Source organism: Ambystoma mexicanum, chromosome 5p, assembly GCF_040938575.1.
Source record: "Ambystoma mexicanum isolate Mex_15411 chromosome 5p, UKY_AmexF1_1, whole genome shotgun sequence".
Lineage (NCBI taxonomy): Eukaryota > Metazoa > Chordata > Amphibia > Caudata > Ambystomatidae > Ambystoma > Ambystoma mexicanum.
The window spans coordinates 68,440,652-68,468,262 of NC_090930.1; the positions used below are offsets into that span (position 1 = coordinate 68,440,652).

Consider the following 27,611-nt stretch of genomic DNA (forward strand, 5'->3'; position numbering starts at 1 on the left):
TCACCCTTGAACTTTGATGGCATCCTGCCGGACCTCCAGATCTGAATTACTGAAGTCTTCTCACCAGAGTGCTAGACCTGATAAGGGACGAGAATCCAGCCAGCGATATTCAGTCTTGTCCTGGCTCCTGAAAAGGGTGCATAAACCACAGAGCCACAACCAGCATTGAAGCAACTCTTGCCTGTAGCCTTCCCTCTTGATTATTGCTGCAAATTCCCTTCCAGTGGCCTGCCTTCAGCCACCACAACAAGGAATTCAAGGGCTGCATTTTCAACTGCAGGTACCGAAGACGTCCAGCTGCAAACTCCTCTTCTCCACGGAGGTACTGTGTTGGCTTGGGTATTACTTACCTTAAGCCTTGTGTGATTCCTGTGAAGCCTCGGGTTGATTTGTGTGATTGGGCATTCCCTCATCTAGTTCCCCCAGTCCCATATGAAAATCCCTCTAGGGTGTCTTCTCTGAGGCCCCTGGACCCTTTCTGCAACTCTGACTGTTAAGCATTCTGTGCCTATACTGACCCTGCCAAAAGCTGGCCTCTAGTCCACTATGATCCCTCTTCTGCCACTGAGTAAACTCATGCTTCAAGATCAGGGAAGGACTTAAAAGGTCAGGCCATCGCCTTGAACTGTCAAGTGTTGAAAGTCTTTTACTGATGTATGAGTTGTATTGGTAACTGTCCCTCTGAAATATGAACAGCTACAAAAGTTCTTACCTACCTCAGAATGTGTTCTCCCATTCCTAAAAGTATATGGGGTTATTTTACTTACCTGTGATTAGGATCCTCCTCTTCCCAAAAGTAATGCAAGTGTAATCCTTTATTACAACATTAGGTCTTACCCAACTGGTATAACTTAAGGTTATCATCGATGTAGTTATAGGTTCATACTGTTCCACTTTTCAGAAATGTATCCTTATAACAGAGGTGGGCTAATATGTGATTTCTTAACGGAGTGTCACTGTATGACTGACAGGGTCCACTACCCTTGAAATACTGACTGTATTCAAAGAGTATATGTAACCTGTTTTACTACCCAAGAATAGCTGATTGCATTGTGAATGTGTATAGGTTTACCTAACCTTTGACTGCTATTCTTAATAAGGTAATTCTTCGGAGTTGTATTCCCTTAAGGGAGGGGGGGGGGTGTGTGTGTGTGTCTGTCTGTCTGTCTAATAAGGTAATTCTTCGGAGTTGTATTCCCTTAAGGGAGGGGGGGGGGGTGTGTGTGTGTCTGTCTGTCTGTCTGTCTGTCTAAGATTCATATTGGCCTACTTGCAGGTATTTGTAAATCCCATCCCCTAATCCCTGCTCTCCCTCTGGCCTTTCTGCAGCCACCCCTCCTTCTCTGCCTTTCCCCTTTTTTCTGCTGACAAGGTTTCGAGACAAATCCGATCTATGAAAGTCTCGTCAAAACAGGTCCCCCCCAGTTCCTCCAAAACTATCGAGGGCCACATCGACTCCCTGGCGTCTGCCCTGGCTGACTTCTGCAATCCCTCCTTCGCCTCTGGAGTCTTCCCATCCCCCCTCAAGCACTCCCTTGTGCACCCCCTTCTTAAGAAACACTCCTGCCCAGCTAACTATCGCCCAATCTCTATCACTCCCTTCCTGGGCAAGCTCCTGGAGAAACTGGCCATCTCTTAGCTTAATCTCCATGCTGAATCTGTTGGTAGTCTTCATGACCATCAGTCTGGCTTCAGAGCTGCCAGAAGCACGGAAACTGCTCTCCTGAACATCCGTGAGGACCTGCTCTCAAACCTTGACTCTAACACCCCTTGTGTTCTCATCTTGCTCGACCTCTCTTCTGTCTTTGACACTGTTAACCACACCATCCTGCTCAACTGTCTCCGTGATAACCTGGGTATCACTGGTCAAGCTCTGGCGTGGCTGTCCTCCTTCTCTCCAATCGACCCTCCCAGGTCCAACCTCTCCCCCTGGTGGTTCAACCAGTATCTGGCACTTCTTGCTCACCGCATCGTCGCTCTCTGTCCCAACTTTCAGTGCTACTAGGATGATACCAACTCATTTTCAGGCTACCCTCGACCTCCTCTTCCACTTCCCTCATCTCTGACTGTCTTTCTGCTATCCAGGAATGGTGTGCCGCCAACGACCTCTGCCTTAATGCCAGTAAGACTGAGATTCTACTTATCGGCACACCCACTCCCTCCTTCCCTGCAGCTCTCTGGCCGGCCTCCCTTGGCCCTCTTCCTGCTCCTACCTGCACGGCAAAAAACCTTGGTCACCTTTGACTCCACACTCTCCTTCTCTCCTCACATCTCTGACGTCTCTAAGAAGTCACACTACCAGCGACACCTCCTCAGAGGTATCCTTCCTTTCCTCTCCTTCCCCCAGAAGCTCACTGTCTCCAGAGCTCTGGTTCTCTCTAGGCTGGACTTCTGTAACAGCCTCTATCTAAATCTTCCTGCCTCTACTCTCCGCCCTTTGCAACTCATCCAGAACAGGACTGCGAGTATTGTCCTTGGCCTCAAGCCCAGGGACCGTATCTCTCCAGGACTGAAATCACTACACTGGCTCCCAGTGGCTGCAAGGATTAAGTTCAAAACCCTCTGCATTGTCCACAAGGCCTTCTGGGGCCTTGGGCCAAAATACCTGCAACACTCTCTTCCTAAATATCTTCCTTCTCCAGCCCTTCGCTCATCCACCTCCAACCACCTCAGGGTCAGCCGCTTCTCCAAGCAACGAGCTGGGGGTAGATCTCTCGCCGCAGCAGGGGCCTCCCTCTGGAACAGCCTTCCTGCCTCCCTGAAACTTGAGGAGAACCATCTCCGGTTCCGGAAGCACCTCAAAACCTTCCTCTTTGCCTCCGCTTTCTCTCCCTCTCTCCCCTGCTAAAATCACTGAACCTGCACTGAATCTGCAATTGGGCCACTCACCGATCTCGTGTCCTGGCCCAGCCACTCTTCCCTGCACTGCCTACCTGCATTACGGGACTGTCTCTGTATCCTACAGCCCCTTATCCCGGCACTTACCTTGCACTTGCCACCAGCTGGCCCTACTATTTATCTCGTATTCTATTAACCATGTACCACACTTTCCTTGCACTTGCCACCAGCTGGCTCTACTATTTATCTCGTATTCTATTAACCATGTACCACACTTTCCTTGCACCTGCCACCAGTTGGCCCTTTTATTTATCTTGTATTCTACTAACCATATACTGCACTTCCCCTCTCCTCTTTCCCTGCACTTTACCCAGTCCCCCTACCCTTGCACTTGCGCGATCTGAATGACACCTGGCCTAGTAGGATCGTTGTCTGTCTCCCCTTGTTGCCCCCCCCCCCCCGCGCCCTGAAACACTTGTATATAGGCGCGTTACAAATGCCATATCATATCATATTTGTACAATACATTGTTTTTGGTACAGCCGTATATGAAGAGTGGAGCTTATGCACTGCCTCAGATTTTATTTATTTGTATCTGGCACCGAAAGCCTGCAGGCATCTTGTTGCCAGGCTAGCATCAACACCAAAAGAACAACATAGAAGACAGGACAGAAAGCAACAAGTTTAAGCCCTGATTTCCATCAGAGTAGACATTGCTTCAAGAGAGCGGTTTCTAACTGTCGTCGGAATCTTGTGATATTTTGTTCCTGTCTCAGGACCTGGGGAAATGAGTTCCAAAGTTTGGCTCAGAGTACAGGGAAAGATTACGCCAATTTAAAGCTAGGGTTGGTGATCATAGATAGATTAGACTAGCAAAGACTTTGTCTTGGCTCGTAGATGGTTACCATGTTTCTGAGGTAAAGTGGCACCATCCCATGTAGACATCTGTGAATAATCACAGCTGACTTGAACTGCACCCTTGCAGGTATCGTGGGCCAGTGTAATTCTTGTCGACTGCTGGATATGTGCTCCTGTCACGATTTAGTTTAAATAATGCAAACAGCATTATTCTGAGTAATTTGCAGTTATTAAAGACATTTCTTATTAGCTTACATCAGTAAGGCATTACAGTAATCAATCCTTTATTATATTATGCCTTGTGCTATTGCTATCAGAGAGATGGGGACAAATATTTTTCAGCAGTCGCAGGTAATGGACACAGTTTTTTGTCACCTGATTGGCGTGAGCATCAAGACTGAGTGAGGACTTGAGATGGTTACCTAATGTTTTCACCTTCTCAGATACTTGGATATTGCAGTCTTGAATTGTAAAAGACAAGTATCGGGCTTCAGGGTTAAGCCTAGCCTGCGGTGACTCAAAGATCAGCAGCTCGGTCTTATTTCCATTTAGACACGTTCAGTTAAAGTTTATCCATTCTTTAATCTGGGAGTAAATGTGCTCTAAATTGGTGGTGTTGAGCTCATAGTCCCCTGAGAGCTACAGGACTAGTTCGGTATCATCGGTGTAGTTGGAGAAGAAGACTCCAATCTCCTCCAGAAGGCTACACAGTGGCCTGATATACAGGTTGAAAAGCAGCAGATACAGGCAACCTCCCCGAGGTATGCCACAAACGATGGGTACTGGGGCGGCGGCAGCATCACCCCAACAAATCCTAGAAACCTGATGTGTGAGAAAGGACTGTACCCAGTCAGTTGCCTCCTTGCTGCATAGTCCTACAGTCCTCAAAATGTAAAGGAGGTGCTTGTGATCTTCTAGATCAAAAGTTGCAGATAAGTCTAATAGTACCAGAAGACCAGTTTTGCCACCACCCATAATCCCTAACATGCGAGTCTGAATGTCCATGAGCGCTGTCTCGGTACTATGATGTGGTCTGAAGCCAGATTGTCTGAGTTGTAGCTGTTTTATCCAAGAATTTTAACAAAGTTACAATTTATAATAGGTCTCAAGCTGTTGGTGACATTTGGATTGAGTTCCGGGCTTCCTTATCAATGGTGTAACAGTGACAGACCTGGTTATTGCTAAATGAATAGTTGACGAATCTCACAAAGAAAGGGGCAAAGATTTATTTATTCTCGAGGATAAGCTTCGGTGGATTGACCTTTTCAGGACAGTTGGAAAGGACGTAGCAAGGACAGAATGGTAACCATATCTGAGGTATTGACAGATGAGAATTTGACGTTGGGTTGATCTTCACGGGGTGGTGTCTGTAATGAAGCAGATTTCTAATCTATTCGTGAGCTTTAGCCATCTTTGCTTCAAAAGCCATTTGTACTTGGACACACATCTGGTCAGAGGGAGCAATGGTAGCAGACTGGGTTTTTCATTTTTCTAAAAGCTTTTCAAAAAGCATTTTTCTATCAAAAAGCTTCTTTGAGCTATTCTGGGCTTCCTCCATTTGTTAATTAAATGGATTTTTCTTGGTTTCAAAGATTGTAGATTTGTAGGCTCTAAAGTTTTCCAACAGGTTTTGTTTTCTTATGTTGGGTATTTGAGTCATCTGGTTTCTGCCTTACTTTTGTTTATATTTTTTTTTTGATAACACATTTTATTGTATTTTCCAATTTAACATCATAAAACATACATTCTTCTTATAAACAAACAACCTGTATGACCAGTGGAACAGTCCTTGGTCAGGTAAAAAGAAAACGTGAGAGAAAAGAAGAGAGAAGAAAAGGAGAAAAGGGTCTTGCAGTGTCCGTTGTTTCTCACGCTACATGCCAGATTAGAGTACTTTTGCACATTGCACATTGTGCCTCACCATCCATTACTCAGGTTGTTGCAGTCACTGGGCCTCTTCCCATTTGTTCCATATCTTATCTGCTTTCCTCTGGCATCCCCTGGCTGCATATACTCTCCTTTCCATCGCAATGCATATGTTGACGTCCGTCACCCATTGTTCGTACTGTGGCGTAGTTTCCAAACCCCATAGTTGTGCAATGTTCCTTTTAATAATTGCCGAGGCCGTCGATAAAAACAACTTCTCATATTTCGATGCCTCTCCCTCCTCCTCTATCCCGAGCAGGAGTAGTTTTGGGTCTCTGTGTATCGTTCTCCCCAGTACCCGTGAGAGTTCATCGCAACATTTTTGCCAGTATTGTTGTATATGGTTGCAGTCCCATAGTATGTGAAAAAAGGTTCCCTCCTCCCTCTTGCATCAGAGACAATGTGGGTCGGATGTCTTCCCCCAACGATATAATGCCACCCTGGGGTAGTAAATTCTATGCAGAATTTTCAGCTGTACAAGGCTAAGTCTGGCCGAAATGGCCACCTCCCGAGGATACATGAGGGCCCCCACCCAGTCCTCTGGCTGTATGAGTCCTAAGTCCCTTTCCCATTTGCCCCTTAGGCTGGTCAGTTCAGTGGTGGCAAAGGAAGTGATGACATTATACATGGTGGACGTTACTTTAGCCTCTATGCTTGCCTCTACTATGTTTCTTTCGAGGGGAGTGCTTTCAGCCATGTCTTTAAGTGCCGGGAGGTGGGCTTGTAGGGCATGTTGCATCTGCGGATATTGGAACCGTTCAGTGCCTGGGAGGTGAAATCTGGACTCTAGGGTTTCAAAGGACACCAATTTGCCCCCTTCTACGATATCGCCCGCCGTACTAATATCGCATTGTGACCATGTACGCCATCTCGGCAGTTTGTTTACCTCGGGTAGATTTCTGTTGTTCCACAGAGGCTGTAGTGGAGTCATCTTCCCCTCCCATCCCAGGAACTTGTGCGCGTCTGTCCATACTCGGGCGATGTGTGATAGCATAGAGTGTGGGGCTGAGTGATGAATCGCTTTGTAAAGGAATCCAGTTTGGGGTCTAGCGCGTTCACTGGCACTCCCCAGTCTATTGTGTGGCAACGTAGTGTCCCCGTGCAGCAAGTCGTTGACCACCGCCATTTGACTAGCCCAGTAGTAGGACTGTAGGCGGGGGAGCCCTATCCCTCCTTCCCAAATGGAGCGTTGCAGAGTACCCAGCGCAATACGTGGATGTCCGTTATTCCAGAGGAGCTTCCTCAGTGTGTTGTCTATCTTTTTAAACTCTTTTGCCGGGATGTGTAGTGGGGCATTTTGTAGAATGTATAGGAAGCGTGGAAGAGCCATCATTTTAAACAAAGCTGCCCTTCCCAGTAGGGTCAATGGGAGGGAGACCCTGGTGTCTAGCGTCTTCTATAAATCTGGTCGTTATCGGGTGGAGATTATTGGCCACGTACCTGCTCAGGTCGTTAGTGATTTGTATGCCAAGGTATTTAAACTGCTCGGTTTCTAGGCGGAAGGAACAGGTGGCTGGTGGAATAAAAGTTGTGGTGCCTATTGGGAACAGTATTGATTTGGGCCAGTTTACTCTTAGCCCGCTGAAAGTACTGTAGCTGTCCAGTATGGCTACAATCGTGGAGCAGGCTTGGTGTGGGTCTTTTAAGTAAAGGAGCAAGTCATCCGCATATAGGGAGACCCTATCCTCATGGCCATCTTCCCACTGGATACCACACCAGGCCGGTGACGTTCTCAGTGCCTCGGCTAGTGGTTCCACAGCCAGGACAAATATCATGGCGGATAGTGGACATCCCTGTCTAGTTCCCTTCCCGAGCTTGAAGGTGTGCGATGGCCACCCATTCACTCTCATTTGTGCCTCGGGGGATTCCTATAGGAGTTGCACCCAGCTCAGAAACTGGGGACCAAACCCCATCCGGCCCATTATTTCCCAAATTGCCTCCCAGTATACCGAGTCGAAAGCCTTTTCGAAGTCAATCGCTAGTACCGCCAGGGGGCCTCGGGTGGAGTGCGCGTTCTCTATTACAGTGTGTAGCCTATGAATGTTCATGCAGGTCGACCGTTTCGGCATAAATCCGCACTGGTCGGGGTGAATTAGTGTTGTGATGACCTTGTGTAAGCGGTTGGCCAGTACTTTCGCTGGTATTTTGGTCTCACTGTTGATAAGTGAGATTGGTCGGTATGAGCTACAGAGGTCTGGCGGTTTGCTGCTTTAGGAATCACTATTAACGTGGCTTTCCGTAGGTCTGCCGGTAGGCGTCCTCTCTCCTTGCATTGTAGGAACATTTGCAGTAGGTGGGGGGGGGCAATTTCATTTGTACCGAGTTTACGCCACATCTCAATCGGGAAGCCATTTGGCCCTGGTGTCTTTCCCGTCTGGAGTTCCGACATGGCCGCTATCAGTTCCTCCTCTGTGATATCTTTCTCAAGTTGAGCCTGCTGTTCAGCGCTTAGAGTGGGGAGGGCTATGTCATCTAGCACCGATCTATTGATGGGCGATGTGGGCAGCCTGTAAAGTTCCGTATAGTAGGCTGCAAAGCCCTCGGCTATGTCGCGGTCGGTCCGTAGGGGTTCAGCTCCCTCTGATCTTAACGCCCTGACCTGGCCTCTGCCTATTTCACGTTTCTCTAGCCATGCCAGCATTTTGCCGGCTTTATCACCGGTCTCATATATTCTAGCTCTCGTCGTCATATGTGCCTGTCTAGCGTTGTCTAACGCAACATTCTGTAAACGTTTTTGGGCAAGGGTTAGTGCTCGATTTGTTTCTGGTTGGTCTAGTGCTAGGTGGTTGAATTCAGCCTGGGTCAATTGTGCTTCGGCTTCCACCAATACCTGTTGGTGTTTCTTTCGGTGTGCAGCGGACCATGCTAAGATCTCACCCCTCAGGACTGGTTTAAGTGCCTCCCACAGGGTCTCCGGATCATCTACTGATCCTGTGTTTAACTCAAAGTAAGTTTTTGTCGTTCGTTGTATTTGCTCCAGAAAATCTGGGAAGCCTAAGTAGTAGTTATTTAAGTGCCAGGAGAGGGGCAGACGTCGCCTAGCCATGTTAAGCTTGATTAGCAGGGGGGAGTGATCTGATATGCCGCGCGGCAGTAGAGTTGCCTTTGTGGCCCTGTGAGCCTCTGGCCGGGCAGAAAGAAGTAGTCTAATCGCGATAATGAGGCGTGTGCCCCCGAGTGGAAGGAGTATTCCCTTGTGTCTGGGTCTAGGACGCGCCACACGTCCTGCAGTCCCATGGCTGTGGTAAACGTCGCTAATTTGGTGCGAACAGTGGGGTTTCTTCCTCTCAAGTGTGAGCGGTCCATCCCCACCTCCATGACTTTGTTGAAGTCACCCCCAATTACTAGTAAGTCTGAGTTATCTCCCGAGATCAGAGGTGTAATGTCCTATAGCAGGGTGGTGAGCAGTGTCGGTGGCGAGTAGACACCGAGTAGGGCTATCGTCTGGTTCCATAGTGTTCCAGTAATAAGTGTGTACCTGCCGCCGGTATCTTGAATCACCCGTGTCATGGTCAGGGGTAATCGTTTCTGTATTAAGATAAGCAACCCAGCATGTATTGCAATTCTGTAGTTGCTGCGTTTAAATAGGGTACATGTAGTGCCTGCTAAGTGGGTTTCTGTTAGGAAGCCTATGTCTGGTGTGTGGTGATTTAGGAGTTGTGTGATAAGTCGTCTCTTGATTCCAGCTCCCATCCCATTAACATTCCAGGTTAGGAGTCGTGGCATCAGTGTTAGTGGAGGCCATCTGGTAAAGGGTGCGGGTTGATCACCGGGTGATAGCACCGTGTGCACATGCCGTTTGCTGATAGTGTTGTGGTGTAGCGTTCTAGGTTTAAACTTTGGACCCTTTTCTGAACAAAACCGTTATTAGACAAACTTCCCATCCCCCACCCTATACTCCTTCTAACTCGAAGCATCTGTCGCCCGAGCATTCAACGAAACAAACCTCAGCTAACCGTGGCTGAGTGCGCCTGCTAACAAGTGAACAAATAAACTATTCGGGGTTGTGTGGACTCCGGTCGTGTCCCGGTGTGGTGTCACACCAGGGGAAGGGGGGGGCTTCCATCTGGGCTGGCCGCTTAGCTGTGTCTCTTCGCGGCTAGTCTGTAAACGTGTTTAGTATAAGGTTGTTATACAGTACCTTAGGCCCCGCACGGTCGGGTCTCGAGTGTTTCTGTTCGCATCTTTTCCAGGAGTCGGTGCTGTTATCCCTGCAATTGTGGTGCGATACCCGGTGCAGGCGGTTGTTGATCTGGCGGTTCAGGTCCCGGTCGGGCGCGGGGTGTTCTGTTTCTCTGTCTGTTGCCCCTCGTTGCCGTCCAGTCTCCCTCGATGTGGTGTGCCGCCCATCTCCTCGCCTCTCCGCGGTCAGTGAAGTGGACTGTTGTGCCTCAATGGTAGATTTTAAGTTGGGCAGGGAACATCCGGCCGTTTTTCACTTTGAGGGATTGTAGTTGTTTTTTTAATGGGTCAAACGATTGTCTAGCCTTCTGCACTTCCCTGGTGTAATCTGGGAAGAATGCTATTTTGGATCCGTTATAGGTGAGGATGCCTTTCGCCCTTGCGGACTGGATCAGCGCATCACGATCACGATAGTTCAAAAGTTTGGCGATCACTGTGCGAGGCGGGGCGCCCGGAATTGGACGACCCGTCGGCACTCGGTGGGCTCGTTCAATGGAAAAATAATTGGAGAACGTATTGTCTTCAAACATGTCTGTAAGCCACTGTTCCAGAAATAGCTCCATATGTGGGCCTTCCGCTTTCTCCGGCAGCCCCAGGATCCTTACGTTATTTCGCCTGGATCTGCCCTCGCTCTCATCCACTCACTCCTCCAGTTCGCCTCCCCAGCCAGTTCACGGGCCCCTCTCCACCGACCCTGGCCCTGCCGCGCCGTGCGGGTAGTTTCTCACCTCCGTCGTCCAGAGCCTCCCCACAGACCACACGGGGATGCCGTCCAGCAGGTTATTGATTTATGTAGGCGTAGCGTACAGGGCGTTTTGCTGTGCGGTCTGCGGTGGATAGTCGCGGTTCTCTCTCTCAGAACGCCTTCCCGTCGTCCCGCTTCACTCCGGCGAGCGCGGCCATTTTGATCGTGCGATGCCGCGAGCTTTCCGCTGCTCCGAACTCGCTCAAATCGGTGCGTTTCGGCCTGGAGCTTTCTCTGCGTGTGCCAGGGGCACTTGCCTTCAGGAGGGTATGTATTTTGGAGGATTTGCCAATCGTAGCAGGCTATTTATTCAGGCTGTTTGCTGCGGCCGTCGGAGCGCCAGGGGCTCACGTCCTCATCGTCCCGTTGCTGGCCACGCCCCCCCCTTTGTTTATTTTTAAGACCGTGAGTTCATGAGTGAACTATTTTTTTATGTGATACTTTTTCTCTAACACATTTTCTCTTGAGGGTTGCAACTTTGTCCAACATGATGCCCAGACTGGAGTTAAAGGCATTGATAAGGGAGCTTGGAGGGTCAGACACAGAGGAGGAGAGCATGACCTGTTCTACACAATCTGTTAGTCTGAAGTATGGATTTTGTTAAAGTTCCTACTAACAATTGTTTTTGAAGGGCAAGCCGGGCCACCATGATGAGGCCTACATCTCAAGGCCTTGCCCTGTCTGTGCCTGACTCGGCCGTCAAAGCCGTTCGGCGAGACACGCTACCTGTCCGACTCCAAAATCCACGGAGTGTTCTTACTACGCACCGGATGCCTAACCTGGCCAAATGTCACCTAGCCACCCTCCTATTCAGCGGCTGGCCAGCTCCATCCCGAGTTCTTCACCTGACCTTTGCGATAAGCCCACGATTGCACCATTCACCAAGCCTGAACAGAGCTACGACTGCTATCCATGAGACTGGTTTTTTGCATTCAAACAGAGTGTGCCCCCAGTCTTAGTCACCTCATTACAGGCTAACATTCATTGGCTCATTCGGTGTAATAATCACCCTCACCTGCTAGTACCTCTCTTTAGGGAGTTCCCACTATGCACCACCCAAGCCCAACGTCTACTATCCAGTGCTACTGACCCCACAGCTGCGACAATGAGTACCGTCACTCCTTGCCTAAACAATGCTTTGCTCACCTCACCACAGGATCAGACCTTTTCTACTCGAAACTAAGCACCGTCCAGCACCTTTTGTCTTCATCTACCTGCAGCCTCACGGTCTTGTGTGGCACTGTCAGTTAATTGTGCATTAACTCTCCTGCCAGCCATTGACCCATACTGCCAATCTACCCTGGCAGGCCATCTCTCACGGCCCGAGTTCATCCTTTGTCTTCACGCTATTTCAAGGGGCATGGTTTCCTCTCAATAGGCTTGTTCTTTTCAATGTCATAAGACTACATACTCGTGATTACAACACGTTACATGCCAGTCATTAGGCACAGTGTGCTAGCTAACAGTTCACTGCTACAATCCTTTACTACTCTACAATGTTCGATGCTGTTCCTGCTTTCATCATATACTAGCTACTGCTAGCCATAACGTCTACGAAATTGCATCCCATGTTGCTGCTGTTTACACCTTACGTATGATGGTAACATGGCCACTGAGCTGGAACTGTACTAGGCTGCTTTATCTTGTTGACTGTATCCTCGCTGCATAATATCCTAAGCACCTATTACGAATTACTTAATACTTGCCTCCTTTTATGCTTGCACTCTTGCATATGGTGACATGGCAATCCTAACCTACTGTGCCGCGCAGTCGCAGTTGTTTTTATTACCCCTGAGTTCCAGATACAAATTAATTTTGCGGCATACTCCTGCTCAGCCCACCATCAGCCTACCAACAGAGTATCTTTGACTTACACTCATTAGCTTTGCCCATAAGTCTTGTTCCTGCCCATTACCATTAACTTATGCAGATAGCTAATGCTGATTTCACTCCCATATCCACTGTTGCCATGCCTAACACTCGGTCACACAGCGCTGTGTTGACCGTCAATACTATGCCTGTCATGCCTTGTATACCTTGGATCTCTCTCACTATGGCCACCACATTACCATCGTCGGAGCACATAACACCAACTAAATTCTTGCCACCTTGCCAACTAACCTTTGCCATTCCTACCTCGTACAATAGGACTACTACTAGCTCCAACTGCCCGCTCTCTCCATCTCAGTGGATTCAACTATATGCCTCACAACCCACGTCCAACCAACCTTGCTCCACAAACTACAGGCTCAGACCCAGAACCAAATGTCCCCATGAAACAGTGGGGATAAATTAGCTATGTTAACCCAACTAAAGAGAAGTATCAAGTGCAAGTCAGTCGATCGCACCCCCACAAATAACCGATCCCGACCGACAAGTGCAATTCCTCCCTCAAACACGCCTAACAACGACTCGTCTCCAATCAAGGGTGCAGTGGTTAATGCGAGATCTATGGTAGCTCACGCCCTAGACATTGCAGACCTCGTAGTCTCAAATCAACTCGATTTCCTAGATATTACTGAGACATGGCTTCAGGGCCGACTCTGACACTAGCCATACCTGAAAACTACACCATACTTAGATCAGACCGAGAAACCTTCAGAGGCGGAGGCATTGCCTTCATAGCCAAATCCAATTTGGGACTAAGGATCCTTCCCCACCCCATTTCCCCTCAGGAGAACTTCTGTCTGCCAAATTACAACTTACTATCTCATTCTCAGGTGGTACAGCCTTATACGAAGAGTGGGGCTTACGTACTGCCTCAGATGTATGGTTTTATGAAGCGGTTAGTTGGACTTTAGAAAAACTGTCCCAACACCTTATGCACTCAGGTGTCCTGTCACTATACTAGTCAATGTCGTAAGCCTACACCCGAAGGATGTACTAGCAGACCCATGATGCCGTGTCCTGAATATCTGTAGCTCTTCCAGCCCTCTGCTGGATCAAGCTCTAGTGTTGTCTTGTGAGTGATTTTACTACTGTACCCCATAGTCTTTCCACCATACTGATTAGGATGTGGTCCCAGCAGGACTGAGTCAGAACCTTTTTGAACAGCCAAAACCTTCTAAAAAGCAAATGCTGGCTTGCATAAGCAGCACACCGTGCCTGTCTCTGCGATTCTAAGTAATCCGGCAGCAGCTGATTTTGCTGCGGCCGGAATGTTCACATGAGAAAGGTGCAAACTACCAAAAGTTGGCACCTTTCTCATGCGAACACACTCAGACTACGGGGGCTGCAGGTGATTCCCCGCAACCCGCGCTCACTATACTATACTGTACAGTATAGTGAGCGGGGAGTTGCGGGAGATGCACCTGCAGCCCCCGTTTTTTTTTTTTTTTTTGTGGGTGTGCTGCGTGGATGTCCCCCTGCAACACCCCGCTCACTATGCCACACCGTATAGTGGGCGTGGTGTTGCGGGAGACACCCCCGCAGTCTTTTTTTTAAAAAAACATTTTTTTTTTACTTACCTGCAATGCTAACACCAAAGGTTCGAAATTTCGTTGTTCGAACCTTTTGGTGGTAGCATTTTTCGGTCGTTTAGTATGGTCGGACCTTTTTTTTTTTTTTTTTTCGGTCCGATCATCCAAAACCTGTCTCTGCTTCTTCACACCATGCCTTCCGGCTTCACTTGCCAGTCCTTTTCTCTGCACCGGCAGGACTGCATGTCTTTTTCACATCTTGAAAGCCCTTGCCTGCTTTTCTTTTATTTCTTTTTTGCTTCGTTTTTTTTTTGTTGTATCCCAGTCCCCCCCTCACTTTTTTGGAGGGGGGGGCTGCTGTGCTTTTATATTGCTACATGTGCTGTCAATTCAGTTTTTCTTCTCTGCAGGGGCTGTCTCTCTCTAGATCTGTGCATTCTGACCCTCACACTGCCCTTACAGTGCCTCGGCCTGACCATCGGTAGCCCTTGTTAGCAGCCTCTGTTGCACATTCCCTCATGACCCTCTCATCTCCCCAGCAACATTGGAAGCAGAGTTTTCCTTCACAAGATATTCTATGGCTTGTAGCAAATTCAGCAAGAAAACGTTTATTATCTGTTCCACCACTGGGCAGGGGTATGTTTCCAACACCTTCACACCAGTGCGCAGCCTGATAATTCCCTTCTATTGTCTAACATGGCACTTCCTGCACCAATGTTCCTCTCAGACCACTCACTGAAGTAACCTCCAGGTGGTGCAGCACTGTACTAAGGCCTTTGTGGCACCTTAGTGGTCCTTGAAAGCTTTGCAAAGCCTCCATGAACAGCGTCAGAGCTGATGTCTCTCCATCCTACGTGGGTTCTGTAAGAATGTTGCTGAAGCTAGTGCCTCATTGGGAGCTCCAGCGCTTGACTCTGGTGAGTGCACTACTTTGCGGATGATTAAGACTTAACCCCTGGTTCTCTAAACCCGTTGTCTGAGCCCTCTGTGTAGCCAGCTGATGGCCTCCTAGAACCCACAGTCTCTCTTGGACTCGGGGCCTGCTTTTTCAGGAAAGGGAGACCTGTTTGCTTTCTTTCACCTTTGAGGGCGTCCTCACATCTACTCCCCATGGGTCCTCTTCTCAGGTGGCCAAGGAAAGGCCATCGCTATTGGATCTTGGACCTGGGGGTGGAGAAGTGAGGGAGGATCACCTAGGCATCCTTAGGGGAGACACAGTATTCCCCCTTCCCATTCCATGATGAACCCATAATGAACCCATAATCCCAGGCATGTTTATGGGCTATTGTTACCCCTTCCCCTCTAGTCAGGGTAATAGCAGACGATATTATCATTCTAGAAACTACAAAAAGCGCGTCCCAGAAGGCCCGGCTTTGCTCAAATAGAAACGTCAGGCGCTTCAGCGCTGGCGCTTCAGAGCCAAGCCGGTCGTCACGGGTCGTCGCCGTTGGAGGCGCATCACATTTTTCTCCTGCTAAAACTAAGATCCTATTCCCGCTTCTACCCTGTACTAAGGTAAGCAGGCGCACTTCCTATCGACGCTAAAATGCTTATCGACCTGTTGTATCAGCAACGCAAGGCAGCTGTACAAAGAGCAGTACAGGATGCTATGGAAAGCAAAAGGTTGGTGGGCAAGACTCTGGGGATTGTCAAGCCGTCGGGGGATCTCAGAACTCTGTTCTAACCGTTAAATTACCACTGAATATGCAAAAACACAGAAACGGGAGAAAGCGCTACCATCTAACAGCTTTGGAAAATTGCAACAAGTTAACTAATGTCAACAAGGAACTCCAAATGTGCCTATTGAACACTAGATCACTGAACAAACACGCCTTGTGCATACATGATTTAATCATCGAGGACGACTTAGACATTTTGTGTCTTACGGAGACTTGGCTCCAAGACCCATGCACCCCAACTATAGAGCAGACCGTACCAGAAGTTTACACCATTCACTATAAAGACCGGGAAAGTGGGACAGGGGTAGGAGTTGCAGCAATTATTAAGGACTCTTTGCATATGTTCCCCTCCACTATAAACTGCCAAGGATGTGAGGTCTTGCATCTTAAACACAAACTGACAAATAGCTGCATCACATACTAGTGATTTACAGGCCATCCTCTCTAATATCGGACTTTAACGATTAAATTGTTCAGCAGCTTAGTAATACCCTAATACATCAGTGCTAGTACTAGGTGACCTCAATAGGTGGAGAGGTAACCTTGAGGATAAGAAAGCAATTGAATTGGTAAAGGCACTTAATAGCATTGCATTCCAAGTACTTAACTCAGAACCTACTACTTATAAAGGAAATTAGCTTGATTGGATAATCGCCCATAAGATTGAGGCACAAATAGGGAAAACTTCACCCTGCATTTGGACTGGCCATTTCAAGGTGTTCTTCTCCATGATAAGACAGCCAACCAAGAAATAATGCAAATGTAAGAATCTTGAATAGAAACTAAAAGAAAATCACTCTTGCACACAGTCTCAAAACCATTTTAGAGGAAAGCCCAGCTGATGAATCATGTGATGGTATTATTGCTAAATATAATACCCACATTCAAACCCTATTAGATCAAGGGGTTCTCATCAGGAACAAGTTAGTCAGAGCAAATAAAAACACCAAAAATGGTTAAATTCAGAACTAGAGAAGTTGAAAAGGGGAAAAAAGAAGGGAAGAAGTTACCTTGCAGAAAGCACCTAAAGAAACCAATAAGAACAAATGGAAGGAGATAGATAGAAAACACACTATAAAAATCGCATCATTGAGACAAAAAAGCAAAAAAAACTTTTTTTTTAATGAGGTCTCTCGAGCCTCTAATTCATCTAGTAAGTTATTTCAAATCTTGAAATCAATCGAAAAACCCAAGGCACTATCTCCTCTCATCCCATTGCAGGAAGACTGTGATAAACGCTTTTTGGAAAGGCCCCAATAAAATAAACAAGGCAAGAGAAACTATACAAATTGCGCTAACTCTATCGCAGTCTCCCACTATGACCAAGTTAGCGGACACTCGAGATAAATTTGATTTCCAGCAGATTTCTTCGGAAGAAATGCTAAAAATACTGACACATATGAAACCGACTTCCTGTGCAGAGAACATCCTCCCTCCAAAGATCACCTTGGAAAATAGAGATTTTTGCACCATTACCTACGAGGATGGCAAATGCCTCCTTTTAAAAAAAGGTTTACGGTATAATCCCTGAAATGCTCAAGAAAGTCACAATCACCCCACTGATAAAAAAATAAATAGGACTAGATCCAAAAGACCCCAGCAATTTACAGCCGATAACGAATTGCAATTTCCTCATTAAGATCCTGGACAAAATTGCAACAGCCCAGTTTCAAAAATTTGTTGAAGAAAATTAAATTCTGCAGAAAAAACCCAGCTCTCAGTACAAATCGTTCATCATTAATGATGTGGTCATACCGATGAGAGAGGAAGATAAAATACTAGGTGTGACACTGGAAGCATCCTTGCGGGGCCGAGGCTCAGATTGTGTATCTGCAAAAAAACTGTCAATTCTATACACGCTTACTCCGGTCCATTAGACCGTACCTAAGTGAAGAGAATACAGCAACAATCGCAAGAGCTATTATTTTATCACGGCTGGATTACGGGAACGCATTGATGCTAGGCGATAGCAAAAGCTGTCAGGCCAAGTGCCAAACCATACTAAACAATGCGGTTAGAATAATAAAAAAGAAGCCTTGGATAGAACACATTACAAAAGATAGAATTGACCTCCACTGGCTCGCAGTGGAAGAATAATTTTTAAAAGCATGACACTTTTTGGAAAGGCCCCAAGATACCTCAAAGAAAGGATCACTCTATACACACCCACAAGATCCTTAAGCTCAGAGATTATGAACCAGATAAAAAGCACCCTGTATAAATGTTTACAATGCATGGGGAGAGTGTTCCCAGTTAGAGTAGCTCAAATTTGCAATAAACCTCCAATTGAGCCAAGACAAGAAAGAAATAACAGCTTCAGAAAAAAAGTTGAAGACTCACATATTTAAGTGACCAAGTGATTATTAAACTCCTCCATACGTATCTCGGTAGACAAAGCCTAGTTTAGCTGCCCTTCTTTGTTTGTTCTTGTCTAGTCTTTGTTCTATGTTGCTCCCTGAGGCCTGCGGGCTACAGCGCAGTACAAACCAATAAAATTATAAAGAGGAGGGTTAATACTGAGACAAGGTACCCCCCTTTTCCTTATGAAGACCAACCATCGCCCGGCCTTTATGGGCTATTGTAACACATCTCCCCACTTTTTCCATCATTCAACCCACTATGGTACTGGGACGAGGAAGAGGCAGCTAAGAGTAGTGAACACTAGTAAATCATTTCACCACTGTAGTACTGAGATGGGGGAGAGGCCTGCAGAGTATTGTAAAGGTCAGGCATGTCCCAGCTGCTTTACTAATGTACACCAGGCAATTTCAAATTGGGACTCTCACCTGCAACCTGTCCAGTGGTTGCAGGTGTACAAGAACGGAGGAGACCAACCGCACAGAGACCAGCAGGGAATCCTGAATGCGAGGAGGCAGCCGTGGATGGTCCTGCAGGAGAGCCAGGATGCCCGCAGACGACCCCAGGGAACTCTAAAGGACAGGTCCGAGGAAGGTGCGAGACGGACACAAGAGGAGGAGGAGCCTCATTGCTCAGAGGTGCGCAACAGGAGCTGCGAACACAGAGGAGAGAAGCCAAAATACCTGGCAGCGTCCGCGGGGGGAAAGCGGACATGCCGGTGGCTGGAGTTGCACAACAGGAGTGTCAGGTGGAAGCCAACCACCCGACAGCGTCTACTGAGTAAAAGTGGAGCTGCCAGCGGGATACTGAGAGGAATCTAAATGCGAGCGGGGCTCACAGTTGCACAAAGACATGCAGGCAGAGCCGTGACAAGGAGCACAGCTGCTCAGTGGAGACCCCAAGGTCAGGTGAGTGAGAAGGGAGAATTACTCAAGCCAGGCGCTCTTGGGAGGGGGAGCGGGGTCGTAGGAGAACCAAAATTAATGCAGAGTGAACAGGAAAAGCATGTGCATGATTTAAATCCACCCGAAGCCACAGGTTAGGAGGACATTAAGGACAATATAATGTGCAAACCTGAAAGTGAAAGATAACGTTTTGAATACTGAGTCAAATGAAAGCTTTTAGCAAGATCCATGATCTGATGATAAGAATGTGAACTTCAGATATTGTCTATTGTGAATGCAAATAAGAGTAATAAGAGATACAGAACTCTGCAAGTATAGCAAAGTGTGAAAGAACCTGAAAGCAAAGTAGTGATGAAACAAAACCACTGTGAAGTGAATTATATGCATAAAAAGTGTGGCAACGCCAGGGACTGGCAAAGGAGAGGTGGCACATTGTGGCGAAGCCAAAAGGCGAATAAGGAGACGCCAAGCAAATGTGACCTTTCACGCAGACACAGATATGGAAGAACCTGTGTGGGCTGGAAAGCTGAGGGCTCCTGGTTGCCTGACCTGTAGTGGGTGGACCGTGTGGTCTTTCAACTGCGCGTAGATCAGGGATCCCTGACTGGGAAAGCTAAAGAAATTGCTAAACCAAAGCAAGAGGAAGTCATTAAGAAACCAGAAGAAGGATAAAGTTAATCTGGAACTGTTGTGAATAAGTATCAACAGACTATCTTGAACTTGGGGAAGGGAACCCCAAGGATTTGTGGAACTGTCTTGAACATGGGAAAGGGAACCCCAAGGTTTTGTGGAACTGTCTTGAAATTGGGAAAGGGAACCCAGAGGTTGTGTGCAACTTTGTTGAACTGAAGAAGGGGAGCTGAAAAGTAGGCCAGGAGCTGGAAGAAGTTAAGAAATTTGTTTGGAACATTATTGCTTTTATTGCTGACACCCCTACACATTGTTTTGCTTTAGTTGTGCGGGCAAGTAAAGATTTTGGACAGAGACAGACTTTTAAGACTTTTAAGTTGAACTCGGACGTTCCTTAGGTTCTTTAGGTAGAGAAATCCCACCTTAGTTTAGGGCAAGTTGGGCCTTCGTCCATCCTGATATTTAAGTTAAATAAATCCCTTTTGTTTGAACTTTGAATCTGTTGTCTGTGTCTTGCTTCATGATGCCTTCACAACCGCCAGCTTGTCAGTGTATTTGTCAATTCTTTTCTCCACACACCTTGACTCCGCACAGGGTTCCTGATCTAGGGCTAATCATTTCTGAGCATCTGAGGTTGTTTGCCACCCAGTTCTGGTGCAGCAAAATAGTCCCACTGAACCTTTACATTCTCTCAATGCTTTGCTCACCTTCCTTCAATAGAACCTATTCCTCGTCAGCCAATTTTCACATTGCCCTAAACGTTCACAGTTCATCCACTTGCCTTTGTCACCCCCACAGCAGGCCCCGGATCCACACTGCTCAGCTCAAGATGAATTTAATGCATTACATTGTTTATTGATTCATTCAGGTTTCTTCTTTGGTGCTCATGCAATTCCAGGATCACTTCAGTATGTGTGATTTGTGAAAAGGGAAGCTGGTTTTTTCTCCTAAACTCACCCGGTGAAAGCTGCACCGAAAACGGACTCATTTTTATTGGCCAATTCGGTGCAGTATGCAAGGGGTAGAATTTTGTGTAAATTGGGGCTGGGGGTTCCCCCTGAACTCGCACTACCCCAACATGATTGGGACATCGAACCCCCAAGGCCCCATTAAAGAGACTCTCCACTATGCCCCCTCCCTGCGGAATCCCAAACAATCCATCACCCATGTTCCCCTCTCCCACTCCATGATTGCCCCAGCTCACCCTGAGAGCTCCCACTCCTGCCATGTCTGAAGCCCACTTCCCGCTGCATCGACTTTCTGGGTACACTGTCAATCGGCCTAATGCCGGGAAGCCACGATGCGCCAGATGATGACATTATTCCACCAAGTGCTTCCATCAGTGACGGATAAACAACATGTTTTTTTGTAGGTCTGGCTGTTGCGCGGATCCCTGCCGATGTGACAGAAGTGTTGACACCTATAGTAACATGAAAGTCCTAAGAACACTCCTGCGTTCCTTCCCAGAAAGATGTATTACAGGAGGCATGAAAGATTGGGACAAGTGGCAGCATCTTTTAACATTGATAGCCTTGCAACACAGCTGCTTTGCTCCATAGTTCACTCAGCCAAGTTTCTTCTGGCATATCATCATCTCCTTTTGGTAAAGGATGAACATTCCTAAATAATGTGATCAGTAGGTATGTTGTATCCTGCGTGCTTGTCCTGTCGGACATATTGTTTAAATGCATACTGTTGATGAATGCTGGGTGCATATATAACTCAGAGAAGGTTTGAAGAGTGCTTGAGTGAATGTTCTTTGCAAGTGTCCATTGGGGCTGAGCTATGTGTGATTTTAAGGCTAAAACATGAACTCTGAGAGGACTCCTGGAGAATAAAGCCAAATGTCAACTGCACTCTTCTTTCATGACTCCTGAGTCATATGTGAAGCCATCTGCCCTAAATATAACAAAATTCTATAATCATGCTTCCCGACAGGGCAACTCTGCTATCCTAGCCGGATGATGATCCTACCTGGTTGCAACCAAAGGCCCAGGAATGATCTGGAGGGGTTGGGTCTGGATTCTTGGATGTGAAACATCTCGCCATGGACCTGCTGAATGAATTCTGCACTACATTATGGGGATACTACTTAGAGGAATGTGCATCAGCGTGAAGGCCAGCAAACCGGCATGCAGGAGAAGATATCTGAGCCTTTCTTCAATGGCACAGATCTTTTCCACTCCACTATAAATGATTACAAAGAAATAAAGCTGGTGCCTGTACTGCTAAATGCCTTGTGGTGTAGACAAAACGGCCACCAAAATTATTTAGGCCAGCCTTCCGACCTGGACAGCAGATTTGGTGCACTAGTGGTGGTTTTCAAATTGTTCCAAGACTGCTGAAACAAGCAGCCAGATCCTTTCCCCAGTGGATCTAGATGAAATTAGCAACAACTTCTCTCGGGGATTTCTTTCCACAAATTTCTGCAAACCACCCCCAAAGTCCAAACATTGTTGTTCGTGGCGCATGGGAGTGAATCTAGGGTCTTTTCATGCTGTCTTTTCTTGGGAAGGGTTTCTGCTTGCTTTGACTCGCCATGACACTGTGGAAGGCTCAGAAGCCTGTCCACGGCTAAGCCACAGACAGACCTGCTGTTCTTAAGCGGTTTGCACAAAAGCCTAGGGTTTTGGAAACCATGTCACAAAACAATTGGGAAACTGAAAACATTTGAGGGTTTTTTTGCTCGCATTTCAGGGAGCTGTTGCAAAGATTGGCAAGTTCAGATTTCTGTCATACAACCGCTGCCAAATGTTCCCGGCCTAAGGGAGTACGTAGAATGGCTTTGAAGCCTGTTTTCTTGGGCATGGCTTCAACATGCCCCAGCTCACCATTAAGTGATTACATTCCAGGCATACACCTAGCGCAGCGAACATCTCCTCTCCAGCTATCTCTTCTTTCGATGCTGCGCCCCATAGAATAAGAGTTCCACGATAAATTCGGTCCAATTGCACACATGACTCTTGCACCTTTTCCTTCTGATTCATTCCTGTGCACATTACCTTCCCTCGACCTCATACCAACTATCTATCCAACTTTGCCCCTCCGTACCACTACTGATTGTTCTATCATACTTCTCTTTTGCCTCTCTGACAGGCAAAGTGCTTAGACGCCATGAACTGTGCTAGATGTGGCTGTCCAAATGCAAGTTAACATACCGATCAGCATCTGCCTCATCCCACTTTAATGGGAGGTGGGAGTGTTGGTTTTTCTGGAGGGAAGAGCGTCCACTTGTCCATTCCCATCTCGCTCTTCTTCACAATTTTAGACATGCTTGAACGGATTCGATAGCTGATGTACAGCTTCTTCTTCAGATCCGAGTGGTGAAAGAAGCACCAGGACACCAAGAGTCCCAGGGCATTTATGCTTGCGTTTTTTGCAGTGCACAAGAAGAACAATGCAGGTGTGCTCACCATTCTAGACATTTTGATTTTGTCCTTAACCTTCACTCTCCCAGCTGAAAAGATGAAGATGACCACGCTGGCTCGGATCCAAGCCTCTATAATTTCACAGGACTGACGCAATGTGAAGGATGACTACCCGCATATAAAGCCTCCCCACTGCAATTGATTCTGGTTATTGCTGGACCAGAGACTGTTTCCATGCAGAGTACTGCTATTCAACCTCACCCTACCCCAAAAATCGTAACCAAAGTAGTAGTAGTGCTTCATTTGTATAGCGCCTTTCACCATTATTATGGTAACAACACGCTGTAGGTTGGAAGCCCTCAGGGGACCGCAGTGCGGGTATGGGAAGAAATTTGGGGAGGTGCTAGTGTGCATATTGCCCAGTGCTTCAGATATGAGGGGCGGCCAAGTCCCTGCTAGCCACCCATGTAGAGCCGGCATGTGGATGGGTAGTGATAAGTGGTCTAGAGGGGGTGAGCGGGAGAGAGAGTTGTGTGCATCTATGTATTGAATTTTTGTCATGAACGGTAGATGCATTCTTATGGCAGAAGTGTTGCACAAAGTGTCTTCAAGTGGTGTATGATGGCAGATGCATGCGGTCTGCAGCTGTGCCTTCCACTAGTTTCCCTATGCATGGAGAATAAAAGGTTCATTGCATTGTCCACATTCTATACAGTGACCCAGAATTAGTATGATGCCTAAACTCTAAATCAACTTGCTTTAATCTAGGTTCAGAGCAGGGTTACCATTTACATTCTTCAAGATTCAAGGCTTAGCTAACGTTCATCATTTAGTTTAGGTTCAGTATCCGTGCTAGATTCTACAATTAACTTCGATTCTGTGAAGGACTATTCTGCAATGGCTGCGTTCTGAGTTCACCTGGAATTAAGAGTTGCTGGATTCTGCAAGGCCTTGGAATGAAGTGATGCAGCTGTCTCCTTACATTTCAGGTGGAGCAGTATTTCCTTATCTTGGACTCCTGCCAGGTCCAAGCTTCTTCTGTGGAGGAAGACTCGTCAGCCTTCCGGGTCCTTGTGGTTCGGTTCCTTCATCAAGTAATAGGATTACAGTAGATTTCTTTCTGACTATCGTACCTTCCTTGGATTCTTCTGGCACCTTGGGCATGGCCTAGGTCTTCTCCTCCCTGGACTGCATCAGAGATGTGATTTCGGTTACTCTCCATGCTTCTTCAACACCTGAAGATTACAGCCTTATCCTGCATCCTTGCAGTATTCATAGCCAGGCTCAAGATCAGGAGGATTCAACTCTGTTCAGCGTAACACTGGAACCAGTACCAGCCATCCCAGACTATCCGGGTGGCAAGGAAACTGCCTCCTATTACAGACCGCGTACGAGGCAAAACATACTCCGTTCTTGCTTCCCTTACTGGGAATGTCCTAGTTTTGTACATCATACATACAAATGATCACATTCTTGTTTTTACATTACTGACAACCCTCCTCTTCCATGGTTGATGGGGTGGACGAAAGCGAGCCAGCACATAGGAGACATTGATAGCATACAAGTACTCAGTAAAACCAAAATATCATAACCGGATGCTTCCTCCATGCAGGTGATATAGGACAAGTGCTTCTGATAAACGTAAAGCTTGTGTCTAGTGGTGTGAAGATGGGGACAAGAGTTGGAATTAAGAAGCACGTACCTTCTAACGTGACTAATGCATTCATTGTCCACAGTCCCCTTTCTTCTTTACAACCTACCCCCAATCGCTGCCTATTTGACGTCTGCCATAGGTGGATTGAAAAAGACTGGTGGACTAAGCTGCAGGATGAGGTCAGCAGGTGGTGTTGCCGCCAAGTGCTCCAGATTTCTATTTCAGAATTATATTTTTGCAGTGTAAAATTGATTGCATCATCCCATCCCATTAGAATATAATCTCAATGAGTATCGAAAATAATACTATGGATTAGGAGTAAGTTAGTTGCTGCAAAGAATAACTATTCTTTTATCTGCAGGCCCTCATGCAGTTTCCTTCATAACCACACTGCCATATCCTCTTGTGAGCTAGGGACTCTACTTGGTTCGCCCCCCCAGGTTTCTGCTGGACCTCACTGCTTTACCTCTGTTTCACAACCTGCTCCACCATATATTTCTGCTTAGCCCGGATTGCCTGGTCTTGTAGTAAAAGTATATTATGCTTGGTTACTGTTCTTATAGTTCCCACTGGCAAACTGGTAAACCATGCTGACTTGACCTGCAGTGATTCTGTTAACGCCCTTCTGAAAATGACAGCTGTACTCTGCTCTGTTCTCTTGTTTTGCTCTCAGCCTCTACCAGCTCCCTATCCTGCTCTGCTATGCTCATTTATCCTGCAGTGTGCCTCTTCTCCAGACCTCTCTACTGTACCACACCCACTTGTCATCCTGTGAGTCTCCTCACCCTACTTGCAGGTTCATTAGGCCTTGTGCTTCCTTATTGTGCAGCAAATCTCGCCTCCGATCCTCCTGCAATTTTCAGTAGGGTTTAGTACCCAAGTCTTAAGTAGCTTACAATTATACCTTACCCTCGTTTCCAGCGTTTTGCTAGATAGCTGTTTGGCTTGCCCTGTTCTAACATGCTTCCTTTCCCTATGTTAGGCTGTATATCAAGGGGTCATGGATGATTCACGAGGCAGGCCTGCAATTAGGATAAAGGCTTAATTCATAGTTATCTTAGATAATTATTTCTTAAGTGTTAACTTATATTTTAAGACGGAAAGATGCCTAACATTTTTAGTGTCACTCAAAACATTCAAATGAGTCTCCTAACCTTCTCTGATCTCTGCACACCAACATTCCATCTCTCCCATGGCCAGCAGGATAGGCAGGCAGGATTCAATAGCTCGTCTTCCCTTACACAGAACACAAGACATTCTGCTGTGAATTTCTCCTCCACATATGCTGCAGTTACCGGTATTGCCCACTTTCGGCCTACTGCCCGTTGAACTGAATGTTTTTGCTGCAAAATCCTAGAAGGTACATTTGGGTAAGGAATGTAGAAGGGGGTGATACGTGGAAGTGTGGATGCCGGGGGTCTGCCCCTGTATTTTGCGGTTTTAAGAAAGTGGTACATTTGGCAAAACAAATTCCGGCGAAATGGCATTCGGCAAACATGTCATAGATCCCAGCTACCAGCTGTACCAAGCTCCCTTGTCCTGTATGGGGTCTCGCCATCTGGCATGTCCGTTTGGTCCTGCAGCAAATTTCTTCTTCAGGTATTCTGCATGTACTATTTACCCGGCTCCCAGACCCTGCAGTGAATCCATCACAGCTCTGTGGAATTCTCCTGCTCCATCATATACCCTGGACCTGAAGTGTCTGCCTTCTTGAGACCCCCCAAAGGCTCCAAAAGCAGCCTTGTCTTTTAGTTAGTTCTCCCAGGTCTCCTGCACGCTTCTGCTGCCCTATGCTTCCACATCCTGCATGAATGCTTTAAACCTCACCTACAGACATCCTTGGGTTTCTCCTGTACTGTGTTCCCATGTCTGCTAGTGATTCTCATCTGTACCTTCCTGCTGTCAAACATTTCTTTCTCTGAATGTACTGAGAAAATATCTGATTCTTGTTTATTCTTTTTTTCAGGCGGTAGAGATTTTGAAGACTGCCAAGGAGATCGTAATGAGGGTTCGCTTCTTCCCTTACAGTGAGTTCCAGAGGCCTAGTTTACTCATTACCTGAAGTTTAAAAATCTGCAAGTGCTGTATGACTTCTCACAACTGAAATGCAGACTCTTCTCGCATGGCACCTTGATAATGAAACAAGGTTTTTCCGCAGCCCTTGTGTGAGATTTATTAAAAGACCTATTCTAAGTGGAAAACGGTGTCTGCCCACTTACACCAAAACACTCAAAATAGGTAACGTAGCAGAGCAGTCCTTCTTCCCAATTAGTAGGGGATGGGTTAGTACCAAAGTTCAATTGATCCCATACAGATAAACAGTCAAATACACCATACATAATGTACTGTAAACATACATATCCATTTATGTAGTGTTTCACCATGATTAAAACACTGTCAATTAAGTGTGTAGGAACGTGTATCCCAATGCAATGGTATAAAAGGTAAAAAGAGTAAAGGGTGATGCTTTCTTTCTAACTCATTCCATGACTGCAACATTGGAGACTAACATAACTGGTGAGAAGTACGCTACATGAGTCCTACAAAAGAGGGAAGGGCGCAGTGTGAAAGGGCCAGCCCAATAGATGGTCATATCTGAATTATAGTGTTTGGCCTGACTAGATCCCAGGTCACATTTAGGAATGTGTAGAAGCAGTGTGACCACTAATGACTACAGTAACACTAACTTTCTATGCACATGGTGAACTGCAATAAGAACATTTAAAAAATCATTGGAACTCTCTAAGATTACCAACCCAAAAATTCCAGTGCCGTATGGAGGACGCAGAAAGATGCTTTAGTTCAGTTAGGTACCTTAGTAAGTCACCTAAATGGTTTGTCTGCTGAGGTTATATGGAAACGTAAGGTAGGTTACCCTTTTATTCATATAGGGGAGCAGAAGTATCATCTAGCCAGAAGGATCCATAAAAAGAGTTATAGCCGAAGATTTGAGAGGCAACCGGTCAGGAAGAGCTGGTTGCAGAGAGAGCACAAAGTCCATGAAGCATTAAAAAACCAAAGTGGAGGACAACCCGTCTACTGATTGACC

At 46.7% G+C, this 27,611-nt stretch overlaps 1 protein-coding gene across 4 annotated transcripts in view; it reads left to right on the forward strand.

Annotated features, from left to right (window-relative positions):
• PDZD11 (PDZ domain containing 11) overlaps nucleotides 1-27,611 on the forward strand; it is a 175,416-nt gene that overhangs the window by 99,621 nt on the left and 48,184 nt on the right. For all 4 annotated transcript variants that reach the window (XM_069612454.1, XM_069612456.1, XM_069612455.1 and 1 more), the window contains one exon: nucleotides 26,529-26,589. In XM_069612454.1, the coding sequence (XP_069468555.1) occupies nucleotides 26,529-26,589 (61 nt within the window). The remainder of the gene's footprint in view (nucleotides 1-26,528; nucleotides 26,590-27,611) is intronic.